This window comes from Pectinophora gossypiella, chromosome 14, assembly GCF_024362695.1.
Source record: "Pectinophora gossypiella chromosome 14, ilPecGoss1.1, whole genome shotgun sequence".
Lineage (NCBI taxonomy): Eukaryota > Metazoa > Arthropoda > Insecta > Lepidoptera > Gelechiidae > Pectinophora > Pectinophora gossypiella.
The window spans coordinates 12,340,611-12,362,801 of NC_065417.1; the positions used below are offsets into that span (position 1 = coordinate 12,340,611).

Below are 22,191 nucleotides of genomic sequence, written 5' to 3' on the forward strand. Positions count from 1 at the left end.
GGTAAGTACCGTAAGAAAACGCCAACTGAAGTTAATTTTCTTGAAACTTCGGAGGTTTTGTGTAGGTAAGTAACTGATGTAATGCCTGAGGGAAAATATCTTATAGCTTATTCGGCTGCTGATGTTAAATTTTTAACAAAACCCGCGAGGGCTAACTTAAAGTATGTAGGTAAGTACCTAAGTAGGTAAGCAAAAGAACTAAAAGTTTTTATATTTTTGCCTAAGCCGACGTAATTTTTAGGTAAGTGGGCACTTTTTTGCTATTAGTTTGCACATTTCTTTTCCAACGGAATATTAAAATAAACAAATTACTTAAAATATTAATTCAACTTAGAAATGAAATACGATTTGTAAGCCGCTTTATTCAAGTTAAGAGGTATCATTAAATCTTAATCTCTTGAGAGGGCAATGAAAACGTACCGTAGTAATTAAAGACCGCCAAAACAAAGCATAAACAAACAAACGTTATAATTTTACCGCCAAAAAACAAAGAAGTTGGTGTTGCCACATAATCGCCTTGTACGTGAGTTCGCATGGAATTTGCACGAAGTTTTTCGAAAGCCACGCTCAAAGTTGCGCGGTTAAACGTGTGTACAAAATGATTTAAAAGATTAATTGTGGAAGGGAGCGGGTAATCCGCTTACGTTCATTCAATGTGTTCTTTCATGCTGAAGTTGTAGCCCGCTTCGTTTTTTTATGTTGCTTAGGTACTTACAGAATTATCACAACATAAGTAATAGACATTTATAAGTAAGTAAATAAATTAAAAGCGGGCTTAGGTACTAAGTTACTACAATACATAAACTCAGGTAGGTATATTGCCCGGACAAAAGTTTTGAGGGCTTTTGATTGAACTATCGACATGCTGACGTCAATAAGCGGTAGTGTAGGTAGGTACCTACATCGAACCCGGTGTGAATGAACTAAAAACGAAAGACCTAACCTAAACCTAATTTAGGTAGGTAAGAATAATAAACAGATAAGTACCTAGTTGCATTTATATCAGACACAAATACTCGTATGAACTATCAAACACACAATACGAGTACCATCCCGGTTTTGTTCTAATGCGAATTTCCGCCAAGCAAAAAACAAAGTTCCGGAAACAAGCATTTGAACAAAAACACGTAGTATTATTCCTTATTCTATGCAAAAACGTTAATACAGGGTGTTAGTGACATCGTAACGAAAACTTTGAGGGATGATTCAGACCATGATTCTGAGTTGATATCAAGTGGAATTTTCCGTCGCAAAAGTATGGATAGGGAAATAATTAAAAAAAACACAATAAAATCATGAATTTTTTGACAGGAAATTCCACTTGATATCAACTCAGAATCATGGTCTGAATCATCCCCCTCAATATTCGTTACGGTGTCACTAACACCCATACCTACATGTATGGCTACCGTATGTACTTGTACGGGGTGTAAGTGACATCGTAACGAATACTGAGAGGGATGATTCAGCTGATTATTCTGAGTTAATATCAAGTGGAATTTTCCATCGCAAAAGTATAGAATTGAAAATAATTTAAAAAAACTAAAAAAAAAATACATGATTTTTGCGACGGAAAAATCCACTTGATATCGACTCAGAATCATGGTCTGAATCATCCCTCAAAGTTTTCGTTACGATGTCACTAACACCCTGTATAATTCTAAAATTTCCATCGATCAAGATGTCACAGTGAGCGGGGAGTGCAAAAAGAGACCGCAGGCCTCGGAACGCGGTCACACGAGATGTGGCTCAGTGAAGACTTCTTGATAACATAAGCTAGTCAACTAAGTAGCCAGAGGTACATCATCGCAAGATGAACCAAGTACCCACACCCCACCCAGCTTTCTGTTAGACCAACGTGATAGGTGCTACTTCGTGACACTCATTACGAAATTACCAATGAGTAAATATGTAGTGTGTCGAAGCAAATGGAATTCCACAGTCTCTGCTTATCCTGGTGGGAAATAGGCGTGAGTTTATGTATGTATTTATGTAGCTGTTCGTACCTCATCAGCCGTATTAATCCCACAGAGCCCCAAACGTGTTCAATCATCACTCAATCCAGGTTCTCCCAACGTTTTTTTTCTTTTTTGAAGTTTACTTATTGTAGGTTTGCCGCACACGATATTAACTACATGCAAATGGGGTGTGCAGCCCGTCTAAGACAAGCCACGCCACTGGTTCAAGCCTCATGGCACAATTAAGACACTAATTAAGACACAATTAAGACAAACTGTTTTAAGACAGTAGTTAAACAAAAACTTTACAAAAAAGGTTATTATAAAGTTAGTGATTAATTAGAAGATATGAATGCATAGGATTAACTGTCTGAGAACTGATATTAGGCAGCTAAATTACTCAATTGTATACCAATATTTTATGTTTATTTTTTTTTAAAGAACGTCTAGGGCCCTGTGCCGAGGTTTTTCTTGCAGCTTCTTTTCCCCGGCTATACAGGTTGTGAGAAGCTGCAGTAGTTTTAGGCGGATGAGACGTTCGTTATGTAAAATTGACGATTCAAAGTGTAACTATGTTACCTACTGAACAAAGATATTTTTGAATTTGAATTCCGTTAACATGGTTGGTAGACTTGGTAGCTGCCTGTGGAAGCATTTAGCTGTTGACTCTCAAATCATCCTATAAGTACTTAGGTTTCTTTATTACGGACTCACGCTTACTATTTGTCAGGCGAAATATTCGATTATATCCGAATCAGAACTGCAATAAGGAGGTGTTAAATATTGTATTTACCTATCTAATTATTTTTACCATAGGTAGAAAGAACACTTTTGGAATCTAGGTCAACTACAACAACTTCGTACGTGCTTGCTTTTCCATTTTCCAATCATATCCTGACAATCTGTACCGTATCACTACCTACTCTATGCTTATAAAATAACTGCTACACCTCTATACGCACGACAGTACTAAGTACTTATTTCAGGGTTCATCTGAATCTGGTCGAGTAATAACATTGCTTTGAGGCAACGTCGTGTTTGACATACGACCGAAGGACGCGTTATGAATCCCTGAAACTAACTCTAACTACGAGATGACGTGGAAATTCAAATATGTGTTCCGCAGCGCCCGAGGCTCAGTACTTAAAGGGTTTTCATATTATAAATGGTAAGGATTTGTCATTCTTCTGTGTACAAATATTAACGAAATTGAGTTAGGTTTTGTTATATTTGATGAAAGAAATAAGGTTTATTAATACGTCGAACACTACAGTAAGCACTTAAACTTAAGATTTAAACGAAAACATTTATATATCTACTTAGGTTTACCGTAAAAAACACCTCCACCAATCGGCAATGGTGCAGCGTACCCCCTCCGGATGATAGAAGTGAGGCCTGTACGGTCACGATCATTAATATGTATACACTTTGATACCATGTCACATTAACTTTTTTGACAAATTGCACTGTAAGTCTCACTAAATGTCAAATATGATAGTGCGACAGAGTCCTAAAGTGGGTACATTATATTGCTCATGACAGTACCTGTTTTCTTAATTTATCATACATACATGAATGGCTTATGTTATACCTTGGTAGGTAGCACTTACTTGTAAAGACTTCATGCATGAAAAGGCGAATAGAAAGATGACTGACCTTCAATGATCCTATTGCAGTAAAGCCATTGTTCAAGCGAGCAAGCTGGGCATCCATCCATATCTGCTTTTCATCCCGGACGTTGTAAAAGTCACCTTAACGACTGAGTGGTCTTCAAACTGACGAAGTGACCTGTCACACACATGCATCTACAATGTATTGGGTGATATTTGGTTATCAATCCAATGCGGTTAGAAGTTAGAACAATAAGTATGTTTTAATGTAATGATATACGACGAAAATGAAAATGACCTACCTTATTGTACCTAAGTAAAAAAATACCTCCCAACATTCGCAGTCGCAGTGTCGCAACGACTGTGTTCACGGGACAACTGTGAAGAAGTCGTAGGTGTAACTACCCTCACTACGCTATTATTTTTACTTTTTTAATCAAATGGTTTTGCTCTTGACACCATTCTGCCTCTTAAAGATGTTAAGAAAGTGATCACCTATAACGTAATTACATAAAAACAATTTTTATGCACACGACTATATCCCAATTGGAGTAGTCAGAGGTGATTACTCCAGTTGCGATATATTCGTATCTACATCCATTGCAAGATGAACTAAGTACCCACGCATCACCAAGCTTTCTGTTAGACCATCGTGTTAGGTGGTGAGCCGTAACTCCATCTAGTAATGATCGAGCCAACAGTGTTATAAGAAAATGCAAGACATGCTGGAAAGAGAGAGCGCTAGATCGGAAGGAGTGGAAGAAAGGGAGAGAGAACTTTGCCCTGTAGTAGGATGGTGCAGGCTAAAACCGAAGGGGAAATAATAAGTACTTATTTACTGAGGCATAGTGTAATGAAAATCAACCTCAGTACAAAGTTACCGAACCTAGGTATACTCCGAGAAATTACTTAGCAAATATATTATTTCCTATCTATCTAGAAATATTTTTTCTGGGTAAAGTAAGTAGTCTTCTACCTTGGCAAAAAAAATCATTCAGTTTCAGCAACTGTAACACGCTGAAAAAATTTTTTAAAGTGTCATTTTATCATTTCGGTAGCTTGTCCGTAACCCATTATCGCTTATAAAATGTCTTGCTCTACAATTATTTTCTATTATTGGGATTTAAATTGATAGAATTTCGTTAAATTATTAAATAATCTAACAACAAAAACTATTTCTGTCTGTTTACCTTCCTTCTCATACATTTGACAGGCAGTTAAATTTTGTCCGAAAAAACGTTATCATTTCAGAGGACAGTAAGTTTTGGTAGAATAACTCCGTCAACATTGCGTCTATGACACCTCCTTACCTGCCAACACCTTGCATTGGTTCGGCTCGACCGCTAGACGTGAACATACCCGTCACAGCGTGTAATGGTTTCCCGCCAAAAAAATAAATTTATCATTTCGGTGATAGGGGGACAAAAAAAAATCAGTAAAAAATCATTTCGGTAGCCATTATAACTCGTGTTAGATTAGTTAAATTTATTTCATATTGATGTGTTAAATCGGCTGCAAGTACTGTTTTGTTTGAGAAGTGTCTATCTATCATCATTTCCTAGCGTTATTCCGTTTTTCACGACGTCCGCTTGTATAACCTGAAGTTTTGACAGGTCCTGGTTTTTATGGAAGTGACTGTCTGTCTGTTATTAAAAGCTAGATGACAGGGCAAATAACTAAGAAATCACAAAAACTATTTTTATAAAAATGTTTTATTCAAATCCGTAATCCATAGTCTGGCAGCACTGCATCACTTAAAACCTATTTACAATAGTTCCAAATGCTAAGTACAGGCGATGTGGAATGTATTTGATTTATTTGAAACTTGAAAGATTAGGCGTTGCTGACCACTAAGCAAACACAAGGCTTTGGCAAGGCCACATTGAAGCGATTCATCTAAAAAGCAATATTGCATTTTGACATTCATTTACGCATTTGCGCAATGTCAACGAATTACAAATAGCAATATTGCTTTTTGCATGAATTGTTTCATATGGCTTTTATAGACCCGCAGTTTCTCAACATAAAAAAAGATTTGACACAATATAATTTATTGGGCAAAGTTTATCACAACCGATTCCGGATTACTTCTTTATGGCGACCAACTGAAATGCAATTCTCCATGTGGTATGTACCTTTGGTTTCTCTGGTATTAAAATTCCTTTAAAACGGGGTGAGTCTGATGTATGACAATATTTGTTTATTGATTTTAGAACTCTAGGTACAGAAAATTAATTTCAATGCATTATATATTATAAACATTTGTGATACATTCATATCACAGAATATTGAAATGGAATTGAAAATGGGTAATTGACAGTTTTCGGACTTTTATACGTCTTAAATTATTAAATCTCCTCTTAAATTTGAAAAAAATTCGCGCGAAAACGGTTGGTCTCGTGACATTTTACTCAATACGCAAGGAAACTATCAAACAGTATAACTTGAACCCTGACAGATAGGTAGTTTTTTGTTTATTTTGTGAAATGTGACGTCACGTGTTTCGGGTCTTGTAATATACAGATAAAAAAACTATTGGTAATTATCGTTAAATGATAATCTATTATATCCGAAATATTCCATATTTTATTGTTACGACTGTCAAGTAGTCAATTCTGGAAAAATACTGATCTACTTATATGTTGTATAATAATAGAACAGGGAATGTAAACAGCATATTATTCAGATAAGCACTATTTACTTGTCCTCTATATCTATTATTGCTATATTGTCACAGTGTTACTTCCAGTTTGTGGCCGGCAGTCAGAAACGCCATGTCAAAACCCAACTCTAAATGTTACACAAGTCCCGGTAAAAAATACACAATACCTAGCTGATTCTAATTGGGCATCGACACAAAACATCATTCTCTTACAAAATATTAAATAAAATAGAATTCACACTAACTTATTTACACAGTAATGTTCCTCGTGAAAATATTAAAAAAATATTCTTTCCCGATATAGGATGTCAACAGATCATTACTTGCGAATTGGTGTGTTGTTAAAAATTATTTACTTATATCACAATCTCATGTTCAATGTCAATGTACTTCTTTACTTAAATACTGCCTGTACTTCAATACGTAATACGAAATATAAAATGATCAGTTTTTAAGTAAAAATTACACTACTCCTTTCAATGAAACTTAAGTTTTCATGAAAAATTACTATAAATGTTGTAGTTCATAATTTAAATCAAATACTTACATCAATATAACTACTAGTACTGTATATTTAAATTACATAATATGTTGTTGAGTGTAAGTTTTATCATCAAAGCATAAGGCGGGTTTAGAATTTTACATGCCATTTAACTTCTATTGGAGTAGCGTTTAAAAACGTAAAATGACCCCACAAGGAGAACTTTATAGATCTCACACATTCAATTCATTTTAGCGGTCCTCCTGCGGGTAACTAAAATTTAGGGCCATCAAGTAAAAATATATACCATCGGGAAACAAAGACACTACAGAGCCGAATGAGAGATATCATCCAACACAGTTTGCAACCAAGGATGTGCATCTTTTATTTCATTATCAATTAATATAAACTGTCTTTCTAATTATGTGGTTAAAATTTACACAACTACTGCATTACTCATAGTCTCCGTAAAAAGGAGATATCCTCACTAGCTTTAAGCTACTGATACTCTTTGAGTCTGCATTTATCTACGGTTTGGTGGCGAAATGACTCTATTCAATAACAATTTAAAATCAACTACCTTTTAAACATACAAACCTTTTGTAAACAGCAAGCATATAATGAACAATTCTTAACTCAACCAAATGACAAAAATTACAAGTTGAATTTAAATTATCATATCATAATCACTTCGCAATAACCGTAGATGCGCTGACTGTTAAACATGTGACAACCACAGTTTTAAGTATCCCCATAAAATTAATTACACTGAATCAGATTCAGACTGACTTACGTTCAGGTAACTTCATTGTAGGTGGCTTCCATGCTACTACGTCTCAAAGAATAGTGAGAGCCAAGTGGCTCCATAGTCTGAGTTGGTTGCTAGGAAGTAGACGACGACGCAGCAGGTGATGAACGCGAGGAGTCGCACGGGCAGCCACCCGCGGCGGGGGAACTAAGAGCGGTGCTTGTTGCGGTTAATGCTGTGCAGCACGCGCCGTCCCCACCACTCCTCCAGGTTGAAGGGCCGGAAGTTGGCAAGCTGCCGCGGCGCCACCACCTCCTGGTAGTACTTCGCGTCCTCGCTGCCGCGCTCCAGTTCTCTAGTCACCTGAAAGTTGACGGTACACTGTATAGTTAAATCAAATATAGTTATAAAAAACATTCTACCCATCTTTCTTATTTTGGTTTTTCATCTTTCTGAACTCACATCAAATTTTTTTTTTTTTTTCATTTTTGTGCCCAAACATGCGATCGGTCGATTGACCATAAGCAGTTTTGATGGTTTGGTTTTATTAACATGCAGGACAGGCCCCCTCATTAGAAGGCTGCCTTCATTAAGGTGCTACTGTATGTTATCCCATATGTGCGTCCTTTTGAGGCGTCTCATATAGTGGTTGTCACTTAAACTCCGGGCCAGTTTGTTTTGGTGATGAGTAATTCGATCTCTGTATAGCGTTGTAGAGGTGGCAATTTCTTGCTTAACTGTCCTCATTCCAAGGTACTCGTGAAGTTCGTCCATGCGAGTGAACCAATCACATCAAATATAGCAATTAACATTTTCAGACTACAAAGATTCTACATTGTGAAAACAAATTAATGAGGGACTTTCCAGGCTACGTTCCCCAAAAATAATACAGATAACGCATTACAGATTAACATGATAATTACCTATTAATGGCAGCACCATATATAAAAATCTTCTTCTATCGTGTGGGTTGTGAGGTGATTACTAACCCCATCAACCCTGGTGTCAGGGTTATTATTTAGCCGCCATAGGCCCCTGACATGACTCATGTAACGACTACGTACTTACATCAGTAAGAAGTAACCGGGACCAACGGCTTAACGTGCCTTCCGAAGCACGGATCGTCTTACTTTTTGGACAATCAGGTGATCAGCCTGTAATGTCCTAACCAAACTAGGGATCACAAAGTGATTTTTGTGATTTGTCCCCACCGGGAATCGAACCCGAGACCTCCGGGATCGTGAACACACCGCTCAACCACTGGACCACAGAGGCCGTATATAAAAATAATTGTTGTTTGATATTTGGATCAGATTATTGTATAGAACTATGTCGCTACCTATGTTTATTTTGATCAGGGGTGGGTAAGGGGGTGTTATAACAAGGGTCATCATTTATAGGCAAAAATAAAGATAAAAGATACATTTTGTATACTATGCAATTGCTCTAGTGTGAAGAAGGACCCCCTGTTTTACATACTATATTTGTTACCCCATGATGAATAGAATTTGGAAAAAAAATGTATTAGTTTCCGAAGTTAGCCAATAAGAAATAAGGCTTTTGGTTCAATTTAAATGCATTGCCTAAATTTAAAACAAAAATATAACACACACCTTATTCCAAGAATCATAGATGTAGTTGATGAGATCGTCATGCTGATTGTTATTGTTGTTTGCCGGTGGCGCACTGTGGACCGGGTGAGTGTTGTGTCCGGGATGTGCTGGGGGGCTGAGACGGGCCGCGTGCCCGTTGCCATTGTGACGCTTGCTACTGCCCATGTGTGGCAGTGAGCGGGGGCCGCTGTTTACATAGCTTGATCTGCAATTATTATTTTGGATCATATTAACTAACTATTATATTGTGTTTAATAACAAGCAACCGTGCATAAGATCATGTCTTTAAACATAAATTTAAAAGGGGTATAGGATAATTTAGTACCTATGCAACAAGACCAGGTGTTTGCAGACCCTATAATTTAATCCCAGCCTTTTGTCATCAAAACCTGTTACTTTTAATAACAGCTTTGAAAATACTGGTTTGCAAAATAAACACGGTATGAGGGAATTTTGCATAATAGAATGCTGTAATATTTAATACCATAAAATTTAAGGCATAGAACTAAATATAAAATTAAAGAAGAAAAACAACATAAAAAATCTTTATTTTTATCTTGTAACAAAGACTTCATATAAAAAAATATGTATAAATCTGCGCCACGTCGTAAAACTGCGGTTTCTATCAATATTGTTGATAACATTTCATTTAAAGATAAGAAATAAGAAGCGTGGCGTGATAACAACATAAATAACGCACGTTGTTTCTATGTAAACATATGTGAGTCGACGCGCGTGTCAGCACGTAAACTATTGTAACTACCACGCTAATAGGTACTAGACTTGCCAACCATTATCATATAACGGAACTCAACATCAATCGACCAAAGCGCCTTATCTCCTCAACAGGTTGTACTTTGTTCTTATTATATTAAACAAGCTGCGAACCACGAGATTGTTTACAATCGCCAATGCGCCTCAAGCCACGAAACAAACGTGAAAGTAAAGCGAAAGGATAAAGAAAACTCACCTCATATTGTTTCTGTCCATTCTTCAATACTACACACACACACTAACTTCGCTGCTAATATATCTTACGATTAATTCAACGTACAAACTAACTTATCCTAAGTAATTTACCTTATTTCATTTCAAATAAATTACAATAAATCTTATAAAATAAATAAAGATAAATACACAGGACGCCACAAAGCACGGTAGATAGACAGCTGTCAAAATTGCCAGCTGCACAACTTCCTACTTTCGCACATTGAACCGAAGTGTGATTGATTGGTCAGAGGAAAATGCAGTCAGCTATTTCAACCAATAGGTGTCGCTAATATGGATTGCGTCAGCAGTTTTTTTTAATAAACAGCCAATAAAAACACAGTGTAAGAAAGAGAAAATATCTTTCATTGTATTCTTGCTTGTCATATTCTTGCAAGAATCTTGCGCGCGCATATAATGCGCAAACAAGGTGCGCGAATAAGCCCCTTGCAAAGACCAGCCCCTTGAATAAGCCATTCCGTTTATTTTTTAAAAATTATTCTCGATGGATAAAAGTATATTTTTTTATACATCCTCTTTTAATTTTGGTCTATTCTATACAAGGTCTTTGTTCCTGACCAAGGAGGTCCGTGTTGCTCTCTGGAAGGGTCTCATCATAACAGAAAACCATATAGCACTAATACTCTTTCTTACCACAATATTTTCCAAAGCTCGAATCGAACCTTAGAGTGAACCTAGAGTGCTTGGTCCTTGCTAGTGTCATGAACATGAATAACCATACTTAGTCTTTGTGAATAACAGTCTTTCTAAATGTAACGATAAATGTCATTTGGTGCGTTTATTTGTACAGTTTTATTTACTATTGCAAAAATAAAAGAGGAAAGAAACTTAGTTTGGAACAATGTACTTTTGTTCATATATATTTTTTGATTTAACCAGTTTTATTAAAATAAAACATGAAAACATCTCAATCTTTCTAAAAAATCTGCGTTCGGCTGTGTCCGATTTGTTTACGCAAGAATTTTTGCTTTTTATACAATTAAAGTGGATAATTTCCAAGGAAATGTGTTAGAATTACTTTAAGAAAACATTAGAAATGTCGGGCAAGTTAGGATTTGAGGAGCTTCGAGCAAAATACAAGGTAAGTTTTATAACCTCAATGTAAACAATAATTGTTATGTTCAATGTTATTCGTAGTTTCAATGTCGTATTTATTGTTATTTCAGGATGTGTTGTCCAAAGCATTCGCTACAAACAACATAGATTTGTTGGACTCATTTTCAAAGACCACCAATGAGGTCGATAGAAAGGCGGCGATGGACCAGGCATTTCGGGACAAACTTCTCGATCTCCTGGTCGAAGACCCAGACACCTTGGAGAACTACGTCTGTTTCTGCATAGAGTCATGTAGACGGCATATGGTGACTCCCACAATGCCCGTAGTCTTACTAGGGGACATTTTCGACGCGCTGACACTGAATAAATGTGAGAAAATGTTTACTTATGTTGAAAACGGCGTAAACATATGGAAAGAGGAACTATTCTTCGGAGCTTGTAAGAACAATCTGCTCAGGATGTGCAACGATTTACTGCGACGCCTATCCAGATCACAGAACACCGTGTTCTGTGGACGGATACTGCTGTTTCTTGCTAAATTCTTCCCCTTCTCTGAACGTTCTGGGCTCAATATTGTATCAGAATTCAATTTAGAAAATGTAACAGAATTTGGAGGTGATATATCAAGTACATTAAGAGATTCTCTTGATGAAGAGATGGTGGTAGACAGTGATAAAGGGAAGCTGTCAATAGATTACAACCTGTACTGCAAATTTTGGAGCCTGCAGGACTTTTTTAGGAGTCCAAATACTTGTTATAACAAGTTACAGTGGAAGACTTTCGTTGCAGTAAGTACCTTTTATTTTGTACTTTTTTCTAGTATTGTGTATAACCACAATCTGACATGATGCTTCTACTTACTGCACCAGAATATGTAACTTACACCTTAACCTTTCAGCATTCAGGCAGTGTACTGTCAGCATTCTCCTCGTACAAGCTGGAGGCTGTCGAACTACAGAAGTCTAAGCTGAACAGACTGAAGACCGTATCCGCTGAACTGACAGAGTCCAAAGAACAGCATTACTTTGCTAAATTTCTCACCAACCAGAAGCTTCTAGAACTCCAACTGTCAGACTCAAACTTCCGTAGATGTGTGCTCATACAGTTCTTGATACTGTTCCAGTATTTGACGTCCACTGTGAAATTTAAAATGTAAGTTCTTAGTGGTAGTTGCTCTAAGTTAATTTACTGTTATTTAAGGGCTTTTTTATTTCTATGCATAATAGTTAAGCAATGTTATTTTAAAAGGACTGGACCTTATGATCATATATAGAATTTCAGTATAAATATATTTTTTTTTAAACTGGATATATACAGACAGGGCTTTGATATTATCTGGCAACTTGTTATATGACACATTTTAGCTATTCTTTGTGAAACAAGTGGTAGTAAGGGCAGCGCCAGCTATTTCGAGGGGTTGACAAGGAAGTTTCCTGTAATCTCAAGAAAGTCTAAAGTTCTTTGTGTATTATTTAGTTATTTATTTACTTTTCGGAAGATTTACAGCTGAGTAGTACAGTAAATGAAAAATGTATGGTGATGAAGTGTCTTAATAAAAACTAACTTGTTAAAGTATTATGACATGTCCTTACAATCCGTCAAAAAGTAATCACTAAATATATTCCCAGGGAATCTCAAGAACTAAAATCCGACCAAATGGAGTGGGTAAAAGACACTACCTCCATGATATACAAACTGCTTGGAGAGACACCTCCTGATGGCAAGCGTTTTGCCGAGTGTGTCAAGCATATCCTGAAGCGGGAGGAGCATTGGAACAGCTGGAAGAATGATGGTTGTCCAGGTATTAAGGACCATTAACCTGTTTAAGGTTTCACTTCTCTTACTGTATGGCGTAAGCAATTAATTATGCATTTAGCTGTCATCAGAGGCCTATCGTAAATGTCAAAAATAGATTATGTCCTTTCCAACATGAGATGGGCTGCCACCTGTCTACTGACATGGGGTAACTAATATACTACGTAAGACAGATAAGTCCCTCGCCATGGTCAAAAACGCGCATAAATGGAGCGCCAGTGGCGAGCATCTGTACTAATTGTCAAAGTGTTCAAATGATACGACACACTATCACTAGATGGCGCTTCTATCCATATGTAAGCTTAGTTAGAGTCTAAGCTTTAGACGGTTAGCGACATCTAGTTACTCCACTGTGTAACAAAGAGTAACAATGTACTATCCTGAGAATTAGTACAATGTATGGAAGAGACCGGAAATACGCGGATCACCATATCCATCTGAAGACTTCAATACCACTACGCCGCTTTTGATTCTGTACACGTCTTAAATGCGTGATTTGTGTCTGTCTATCTCTGTTTTCATACGTAAGAGACCACGCAGTATGTTCCCTATAAACCCGTAGGCAGAGAATCTTACTTAGTATGACCTTGACTCACCGCTTTCTGTCTCTGTCAAATTATTTATCTCATGACTTTCACAGAGTTCCAGAAACCGAAGCCGCCGCCTCAAACAGAGCCATCGGAAGACGTAAGAAAGGCCAAGAAACGTCGCCGGCCTGTCGGCGACATCGTCAAGGAGTACGAGGCTCAAGAGAAGGTGTTTATGGGGAAGTAAGTGAACACCTCTATATCGTTTATATACAGGGTGTTAATGGCACCGTACCGAATACTGAGGGGTATAATTCAGCTCATCAAAATTCATTACTTTTTTATTGTTTTTGAAAATAATTTTCAATTGACACCCTGTATTCACTAAACTCACGCCAGAGATCTGTAATGAGATGGGCACTAGCCCATACCTGTGATAAAAGAGCTACAAACATGCACACATTGTCACGAACTTTCGTGTTAAAACACTTGATCATTAATATTATTTCCAGCAATGAACTGACGAAGCTGTGGAACCTCTGTCCTGACAACCTGGCGGCGTGCAGGACCAAGGAGAGGGACTTCATGCCCTCATTAGGTCAGTACACGCGTGTTTTATGTCATTGAATGTACACGCAATGATATACTTAAAAAAAGATGCCATAGTGTCATCTCTTTTTATTGGTCATCCTATGTAATATTTTATAAATGCGAAATTGAGCTTGTCATTGGCCCCGATTCCTGCAGACACCTAATTTTACTTTAAGTTATACCTGTCATCTTCTTATCCGCCGAAAAGGAAAGGGACGGATAATTGTGTGCGTCAAGCTAGCGGCCTCAAAAAAAAAATGGGCACGAAAAAATAATTTGACCATACCAAAAAATAGTACTCTTATTGAAAAAAATAGTACCTGTTGTAAAAAAAATAGTACCATCACGGTTCTGGATTTATAGCCATGTTTTATTGCACTTGCTAGCTTGACGGTGAGCGAAATTTGGCGAGAGTTAACGACAAGGTCTTTCGCTTTGATTTAAACGCCAAAAAATAGTACCGAAATAGTACTCACCCCCTGCAAAATACCGAAATGAGTACTTCAACGGTTCCAAAGTTATAAAGGCAGTTCTTTGATCCCGCTGGCTTGACGTTTTGAAAATACCTATTATCTGGGGAACGCTTGCATACTTCAGTTTGTAATTAATGTCAATAAACTCGTATGAAATAGTACTCCCTACCATCATAATTTGGACCTGATTCTCTTTGTAGAAATATGTCAAAAAGTCATTATAACCTATGTCATACATTTATCAAGACAGGTACCGTCGCGAACAAAATTATTACACATGCTCAAGAAGGATGTTGTCAGATTTTAGTATTTTTTTCCCATTTTTGGGTAAAAAATGGTGAAGTGCCCGGGTTGTCAAATGAAAGTAATATCATTGTTGAAACTCTTTGAGTTATTCTACAAATACTGCAAATTGTTTATTAACAAACACTTCGATCCGTAACAAATTGAACATGAAGGTATAAATTATAAAATAAAACAGTAGATTAAAAATGAATTATGATGTATTAAAATCACAGATTGTTTTCAATAAGAACTAGACCCATGCAGCCATTTTCTATTAAAATTAGTGCATATGGGTGTATGAAATAGCATTTTTTTGTAATAGAAACACTCTGAAGTGCAAAGAAATGGTAGGGTAGACCTCCAAAATGGCAATACTTACGAATAAATTGTGAGGTTATGTAATTGTCTACGTGACTGTATCAACAACAAATGTATGGCATAGGTTATGATGTTTTTTTAACATATTTCTACAAAGAGAATCGGATCAAAATTATGATGGTAGGAAGTACTATTTCATACGAGTTTATTGATATTAGTTACATACTGAAGTATGCAAGCGTTCCCCAGATAATAGGTATTTTCAAAACGTCAAGCTAGCGGGATCAAAGAACTGCCTTTATAACTTTGGAACCGTTGAAGTACTCATTTCGGTATTTTGCAGGGGGTGAGTACTATTTCGGTACTATTTTTTGGCGTTTAAATCAAAGCGAAAGACCTTGTCGTTAACTCTCGCCAAATTTCGCTCACCGTCAAGCTAGCAAGTGCAATAAAACATGGCTATAAATCCAGAACCGTGATGGTACTAATTTTTTTACAACAGGTACTATTTTTTTCAATAAGAGTACAATTTTTTGGTATGGTCAAATTATTTTTTCGTGCACATTTTTTTTTTGAGGCCGCTAGCTTGACGCACACGGATAATTGACAGCTCTTAATTTTAGGAAGAATGAGTAAATGAATGAATAACCCGGGCGAATTAAAAAGGTATCTCGCTGGTATGCAAACCGTTTGACGTGTGCTGTCAACATAATTCTGTCGGGTTATTGGCCAATGTAAAATTTTTAGACGGTTGTTTTAGTTTTGTGCTTAAAATAGACGTGTGTTCCATGAATTTTATGCTTGTCGATTACCCGTCCCTTTCCTTTTCGGCAGATAAGAAAATGACAGATTTAACTTAAAATAAAATTAGATGGTGTTTACAGGAATTAGCACCAGTGTGTCAGTACTCAACCGACCATCGTGAAATTTTGTATACACGTCGTGTGTGTTGTGTAACGCGTGCAGTATGAACCCTTGCGTCTTAGATTAGTGATGATGTGAGTTTAGTTTTGTGTAACATGGCGCGTGTCCGTAGAGTCGTACATGGCGGGCGCGCAGCAGCGCTCGGGCGGCTGGGGCTGGCGCGCGCTGCGGCTGCTGGCGCGGCGCTCGCCGCACTTCTTCGTGCACACCAACAACCCCATCGGCCGCCTGCCCGACTACCTGGACGACATGGTGAGTGGACGGCACTCCCAGCCCGCAAACGCCAGCGTGTTTCGAGCGTGGTCAACACGACGCATGCTTGCTGGACGGCTGATCGTTTGCCTTACGCGGCATCAGCGCGTTTTGTACGAAAGTTGAAAAAATTGGACAATTACCATAAAACAGAGAAAGGAAAACACAACTACTGAATAGTCGAATACAGGCACTTATCAGTGAAAAACTTCCTGCCTGAGTCAATAATAATAAATATCCTAGTCTTTTAAAATACAGTTAGAACAGACTTAAATTACGTATATATGTTCTGAGTGGATATTTGCAAAAAGACAAAAGATCGTCCAGTGCTCTGAAACTCGGCCGTAAACGGTACGGTACCACAGCGTAAAGCTGCATTTCCGTCAAAGATGAGCGATCATCGAGGCGAGGGCTGTGTTTATTAAGAATCAATAGAATCGATTCATGGGAGCTGCGCTGAGGGAGGTTCTTAGTAAACACATCCCTCGCTACGCAGCCTTGCACATCTTTGGAGGAAAATCAGTCTAAACCGGATGTTCGGTAGCCGGTCGATCCTGGAGTCGCCTCGATACTGGACAGGCGCTAACGTGATGACGTTACGCTTCGAAGACGCTAGTGTGACCCTTATAAAGGCCTGTTTCCTTTATTGCTGATAAACTGAATGAATAGAGTGCTCAATAGGAAAAATAATTTAAAATTAAAATAATTAAAAAATAAGTTTTAGCCTCATTTTAATACAACATATCTAAGATTTCACAAACATAAATAGCTCATATACGTCCTACTACTGGGCACAGGCTACCCCTTAATAAACCGGAGGGGCTATGGAGCGTGGTAGAGTATTCTACCACGCTGCTCCACTGAGGGTTCATGTTTATTAATATTTTTGAGGTGACTTCATAAAACCTCAAAAAATATTCAGTAAAAACCTTTATGTAATAAAATTAGCTAAAGGATACCTATGTTATTTTAAAGATGGGATATTTGTTAAAAAGAAACTTTACAGAAAAGGTTATTATAAAGTTAGTGATTATTTAGAAGATATGAATGCATGGGATTAACTGTCTGAGAACCGATATTAGGCAGCTAAATTACTCAATTGCATAACAATATTTTATGTTTAATTATTTTTTTAAAGAACGTCTAGGGCCCTGTGCCGAGGTTTTTCTTGCAGCTTCTTTTCCCCGGCTATACAGGATGTGATAAGTTGCAGTAGTTTTAGGCGGATGAGACGTTCGTTATGTAAAAATTGACGATTCAAAGTGTAACTATGTTACCTATTGAATAAAGATATTTTTGAATTTGAATTGTGAAGTTTAGGTAGTAATGTATATTTATGTTCAGGTGAAGCGTGTAACTCGTGAAGTGGCTGTGAAGGCGGAAGCGAATAACACGAATGGAGATTCTGCCAACTCAAACGACAAATCCATCAAACAGGTAAACAAACATCCGCTTTTATCGGTATAGGAACGGTTAATTTCTAATATCTATCTATGTAATAATTAATAGGAAAATTCCACTTGATATTAACTGAGAATAATGAGTATTTCCCTTTTATTTTTTCCCTCAGTATTTGGTACGATGTCAAGTACACCTCGTACAAGTACGTACGCTGTTAGTGACACCGTAACGAATACTGAGGGGGATGATTCAGACCATGATTCTGAGTTGATATCTAGTGGAATTTACTGTCGGAAAATTAATGAAAATTGTAGTGTTTTTAATTTATAGTTCCATACTTTTGCGACGCAAAATTCCACTTGATATCAACTCAGAATCGTAGTCTGATTCGTCGCGTCATCCATCAAAGTTTTCGTTACGATGTCACTAACACCCTGTATACATGTAAATGCGAAATGTCACTGACTCCCTCATCTACTACTACAAGTGTTAGGAGTCCTAAAATTTCCATAGGGGTTCCTTTTAGAACGTAAGTGCTCACTAACGCGGGATTTTACGTGATTCAACCCCTAAGGGGGTGAAAAGGGGGTGGCAAATGTATCAAAACTTCTATAGGTATTTTTAATAGTAGGGTTCAGAAAATACTAATTATTAAAATATATAGCTATTGTTCTAACCTTACTAAGGGGTGAAATATATGGTGTAAATACGGAAAATATTTTCCTCCAAACTCACATAACACTACTGTGTTACTAGTGTGTGGTAGTTCCGTGCGAAACCGGGGAAAGTGGATATTTCCTCTCTCTTAATAATAGCAGTAGTTTTTTACGATTTCCCTGGTTTTACACTTTTCCGCAACAGTTTTATCAATGTTTTTTTTACATTTTCCCGCCATAGCTTTTTACCTTTTCAGACGCATGGGCCCTGGAATACCGTAATGTATTACCTACTTCCATTATGGTAGTCTTTCATTCACAAATCATACGTTACCGTTCCATCACATTTCATGTACCTAATGTATTATTTTGTTTCAATAGTCGGGAGATTCAAATCATTTAGGAATGGCATCGATCATGTAGATTATCGGTACTACCCGTAATTCGTATCGGTTAAATAATAGCAAGTTTTGTAATTGTATTGTTTTGAATATAGATTTTAGCATCGACTGCGACGAAAAATCACATTCCCCATATGATTATTGATAACACAACCTCGCAAAAAACAAGCTTGTTTTAAACCGGGTAAAAAAAAATAGTCAATTTTTTTATCTGGAACATTCTAATCTAGCCTACAAAATCGCAAAGCCGGGCAAAGACCTCCTTTTCGGATATGTTTTACGCATGCGCGGTGGACACCGATTGTCACTCAATGGGTGCCTCACAACGGATACTGGCGTCGTGGTAGACCTCGAAAGAGATGCCGCGACTACTTGGACGCTTTCCGGACGGACTGACCGGAATACGGACAGGACCGCGAAAATTGGAAAGAGGAGTGAAATATTAAAATGTGATTTTTCAAAAATGCACCTTTTTAGTATAATGCGACGATATGCGATATATATATAAAAAGTAAGGGCGCGTCGTTCGTGCGTCCTCACTGAAACGGTTGACCAAAGACCAAAGATCTCTCCGCTCGATTAGATTAGTTAATTGCACAGGTCTCCGCTCCGCTCTGTGGGAGTGCCGATTCTTGCAGACACTAACTTATTTTAACTCAATTTGACAATTCTAAAACTCGCTCCTTCTCTTTCTTGCGAGAAGAATGGTCTGTTAGTTTGCCCCCTATTTTACATTAAAAAAAAATAAAGCTGTCAAACAAAAATTAAATTACGTTTTGTCCAAATCGTCACTATTGGTGAACTACCAATAATAAAAACGGTTCTCGTGCAAACAGAAATATAATATATTTTTACAAGAAGAACAAAAGAACCAGTCATTATCAAAAGCAAAGACATTTTTTTTTTTTTTTTTGACGTGACTTATTGTAGATTTGCCGCAGATGGCATTAACTACTTGGCCGGACAAATGGGGAGCGCTGAAGGCTCTCACCCGGTACAAATGGGGAGCGCTGAAGGCTCAAGCAAAGACAATATAGGAAAGAACTATATAGAAAACGTAAAACTCTTGTGCTATCTTGCACAGTCACCATTATGTATGTAGCGGAAGACAAAATAATACATTAACCATAATGTTTTATCGCAGGAACCCGCCGAGGAAGAAATTACTGAGGACCAGATGGAAGCTGACCTTATAAAGGAAGGCGACACCAACGACATTGAACAGGTACTACGAGAGTCCTTATTACAGGAGGATGCCGCGGGAGCATAGCCAAATATGCAAAATACGATCTTATTAGGTACATAACGCAACGGTGTGTTAACAGGCGACATGCGGATTCATGTAATTTAGTGCTATCTCCCTTGTTTATATGATCTGTGGTACTCAACATGAATTATAAAGGATATACCGTAAATAATGGTTCAAACGAAGTAGAAGCAGATAACTCATTTAATTATCTAATTCTAATTACAATGTCCTTTCTTACTTTTTTATCGCCATACGATTGAAGACCGGGAGAAAGTAAGACCGAGGGGGTGAAGTAAACTTAGCTCAACCGCTGGTGGGGAGCGGAGAGTTGTCGTTCTGTGCGTGTACGTGTGTGGTGTGTGGTGGCTCCGGAAGGCATGTTTAGCCGCTGGTCCGGGTTACTAGGCCAAACGCCTCCACTTTCATAATAGCGCTTTATTTTTTGTATAACCCTACGATGATACGGTTCAACACATCCAACTTACTTGTCTGATTAGGAAGTTACTTCTCGCGTGTGTATGTGTATTTTTGTAGGGGTTACCTGCCTGTCTACAAGTCTGTTTCCATTTCTCATGTCCAGGTTCCAGACTCAACGCACGTCGGCGACGACGACTATGACAAGGCCGCTCGATCGCGCGTCACAATGCTATCTCCCGCGCAATTAGACGCGGTTGCCGCCAAATTGTCAGATTGGAAGAAACTCGCCACAAAACTCGGATACAAGCCCGACGAGATACAACACTTTGAAACTGAAAACGCAACAGACCATCTAAGAGCCAAGAACATGCTGCAACTGTGGTGTGACGACGACGAAGATGCATCCGTTGAGAATCTACTGTACATTCTAGAAGGACTGCAGATGATGGAAGCTTGTGAAGCCTTGAAACCCATGTGACGAAGGATTTACCTTTAAGATTATGTTAACGTTAAGTCTGCGACTATGATAATAAAACTGTACTATGGTAAGATATATTTTTTGTTTTATTTCTGATTGTCCGAAAAATAAAATTATTCCGCGCTTTGTAAGGCGTGACTATCCTTTTTCTCATAAGCATATCCCGGACTCTTTATACAAAACACCTCGTTTTAAAGACATTACACATTGACGTTATCGTACACGCGCATCTGTGTGTGTGACGTCTGACGCCCATACTATTGAAGACTAAAGTATGATAGAGGTTAGGTAAACCTAGCTCGTAGAGTTGCCGTTCTATACGTAGTATTATTACTTATTCCATGTCGTAATTGTAAGCAGAGACCATGTATTTCCATTTGTTATTTATTGATTGCTATACGAGCTCAGTCGTTCGCTTTCTATCATATTCTCTCTTCTAATGAATAGGTAGAGTTCCATAAATGCTGTGTTGTCAATCTTCCTGCTTCCATTCTTTCTCTTTGCATGTAGGTATCATCATCACCAGCCCATTAACGTCCCCACTTCTGGGGCACGGGCCTTCCCTATGGATGGATAGGGAGATCGGGCCTTAAAACCACCACGCGGGCCCAGTGCGGATTGATGGTTATTAACGACTGCTAATGCAGCCGGGACCAACGGCTTAACGTGCTTTCCGAAGCACGGAGGATTTCGAGATGAAAACATTTTTTTTTTGGTCACCCATCCTATGACCGGCCTTTGCGAAAGTTGCTTAACTTCAACAATCGCAGACCGAGCGCGTTTACCGCTGCGCCACCGAGCTCCTCAATAATGCATGCATGTAGGTATAATAAATAATATTCTGAGCTATCGTGTATTCCACTAGGTAGGTATATCCATTACTAATTGGATCGTTCTTCACATATTTTCTCTGAGATAAAATATTCCACTGAAATTCTAAAGAACGCAACGATTGCAGGCCGCACTTTGTCTTCGAAGTCGTTCTAGCGAAAATAAATTGGAAGTGGGACATTTAAATCGGAGTTCTTGAGTAGATTTAGTATTTTATACTCGGGAGGTGGGGAAAGGTGGCACAACAGATCCCGGGCTACCGCGAGATTTATACAATCATCTAACAATGTCGGCCGTGCCGAAATTATAACTTGCACGCATTTCCTCATCGCTGACTCACTCTGTGCCTAAAACAGAACTTATTACGTACAACTCTTAAACACGTCGTTCACCCGTACAACTTTAACCCTTACGACCACTCGCTACAGTCTACTGGT

The 22,191-nt window shown here is 38.0% G+C and overlaps 2 protein-coding genes across 3 annotated transcripts; one reads left to right on the top strand and one right to left on the bottom strand.

Moving 5' to 3' along the window:
* Nucleotides 1–5,262: 5,262 nt before the first annotated feature.
* Nucleotides 5,263–10,376, bottom strand: LOC126372824 (uncharacterized). The gene is made up of 3 exons (XM_050018733.1): nucleotides 10,043–10,376; nucleotides 9,073–9,277; nucleotides 5,263–7,822 (listed from the first exon to the last, which is right to left on the bottom strand). The coding sequence occupies exons 1-3, from the start codon at nucleotides 10,060–10,062 to the stop codon at nucleotides 7,667–7,669; spliced, it is 381 nt and encodes a 126-aa protein (XP_049874690.1). The 5' UTR covers nucleotides 10,063–10,376; the 3' UTR covers nucleotides 5,263–7,666.
* LOC126372742 (THO complex subunit 1) lies at nucleotides 9,808–20,998 on the top strand. Of its 2 annotated transcripts, none has more exons than XM_050018613.1 (10): nucleotides 9,808–9,921; nucleotides 11,247–11,924; nucleotides 12,035–12,288; nucleotides 12,765–12,937; nucleotides 13,592–13,721; nucleotides 13,991–14,076; nucleotides 16,182–16,321; nucleotides 17,666–17,758; nucleotides 19,924–20,004; nucleotides 20,609–20,998. In XM_050018613.1, exons 2-10 carry the CDS (start codon nucleotides 11,337–11,339, stop codon nucleotides 20,921–20,923), a joined length of 1,860 nt encoding a protein of 619 aa, XP_049874570.1. In that variant the 5' UTR covers nucleotides 9,808–9,921; nucleotides 11,247–11,336; the 3' UTR covers nucleotides 20,924–20,998. The 2 variants fall into 2 exon arrangements, with proteins under 2 accessions (XP_049874570.1, XP_049874569.1); XM_050018612.1 differs by lacking the exon at nucleotides 9,808–9,921 and adding an exon at nucleotides 11,000–11,161.
* The last annotated feature ends 1,193 nt before the right edge of the window (nucleotides 20,999–22,191 follow it).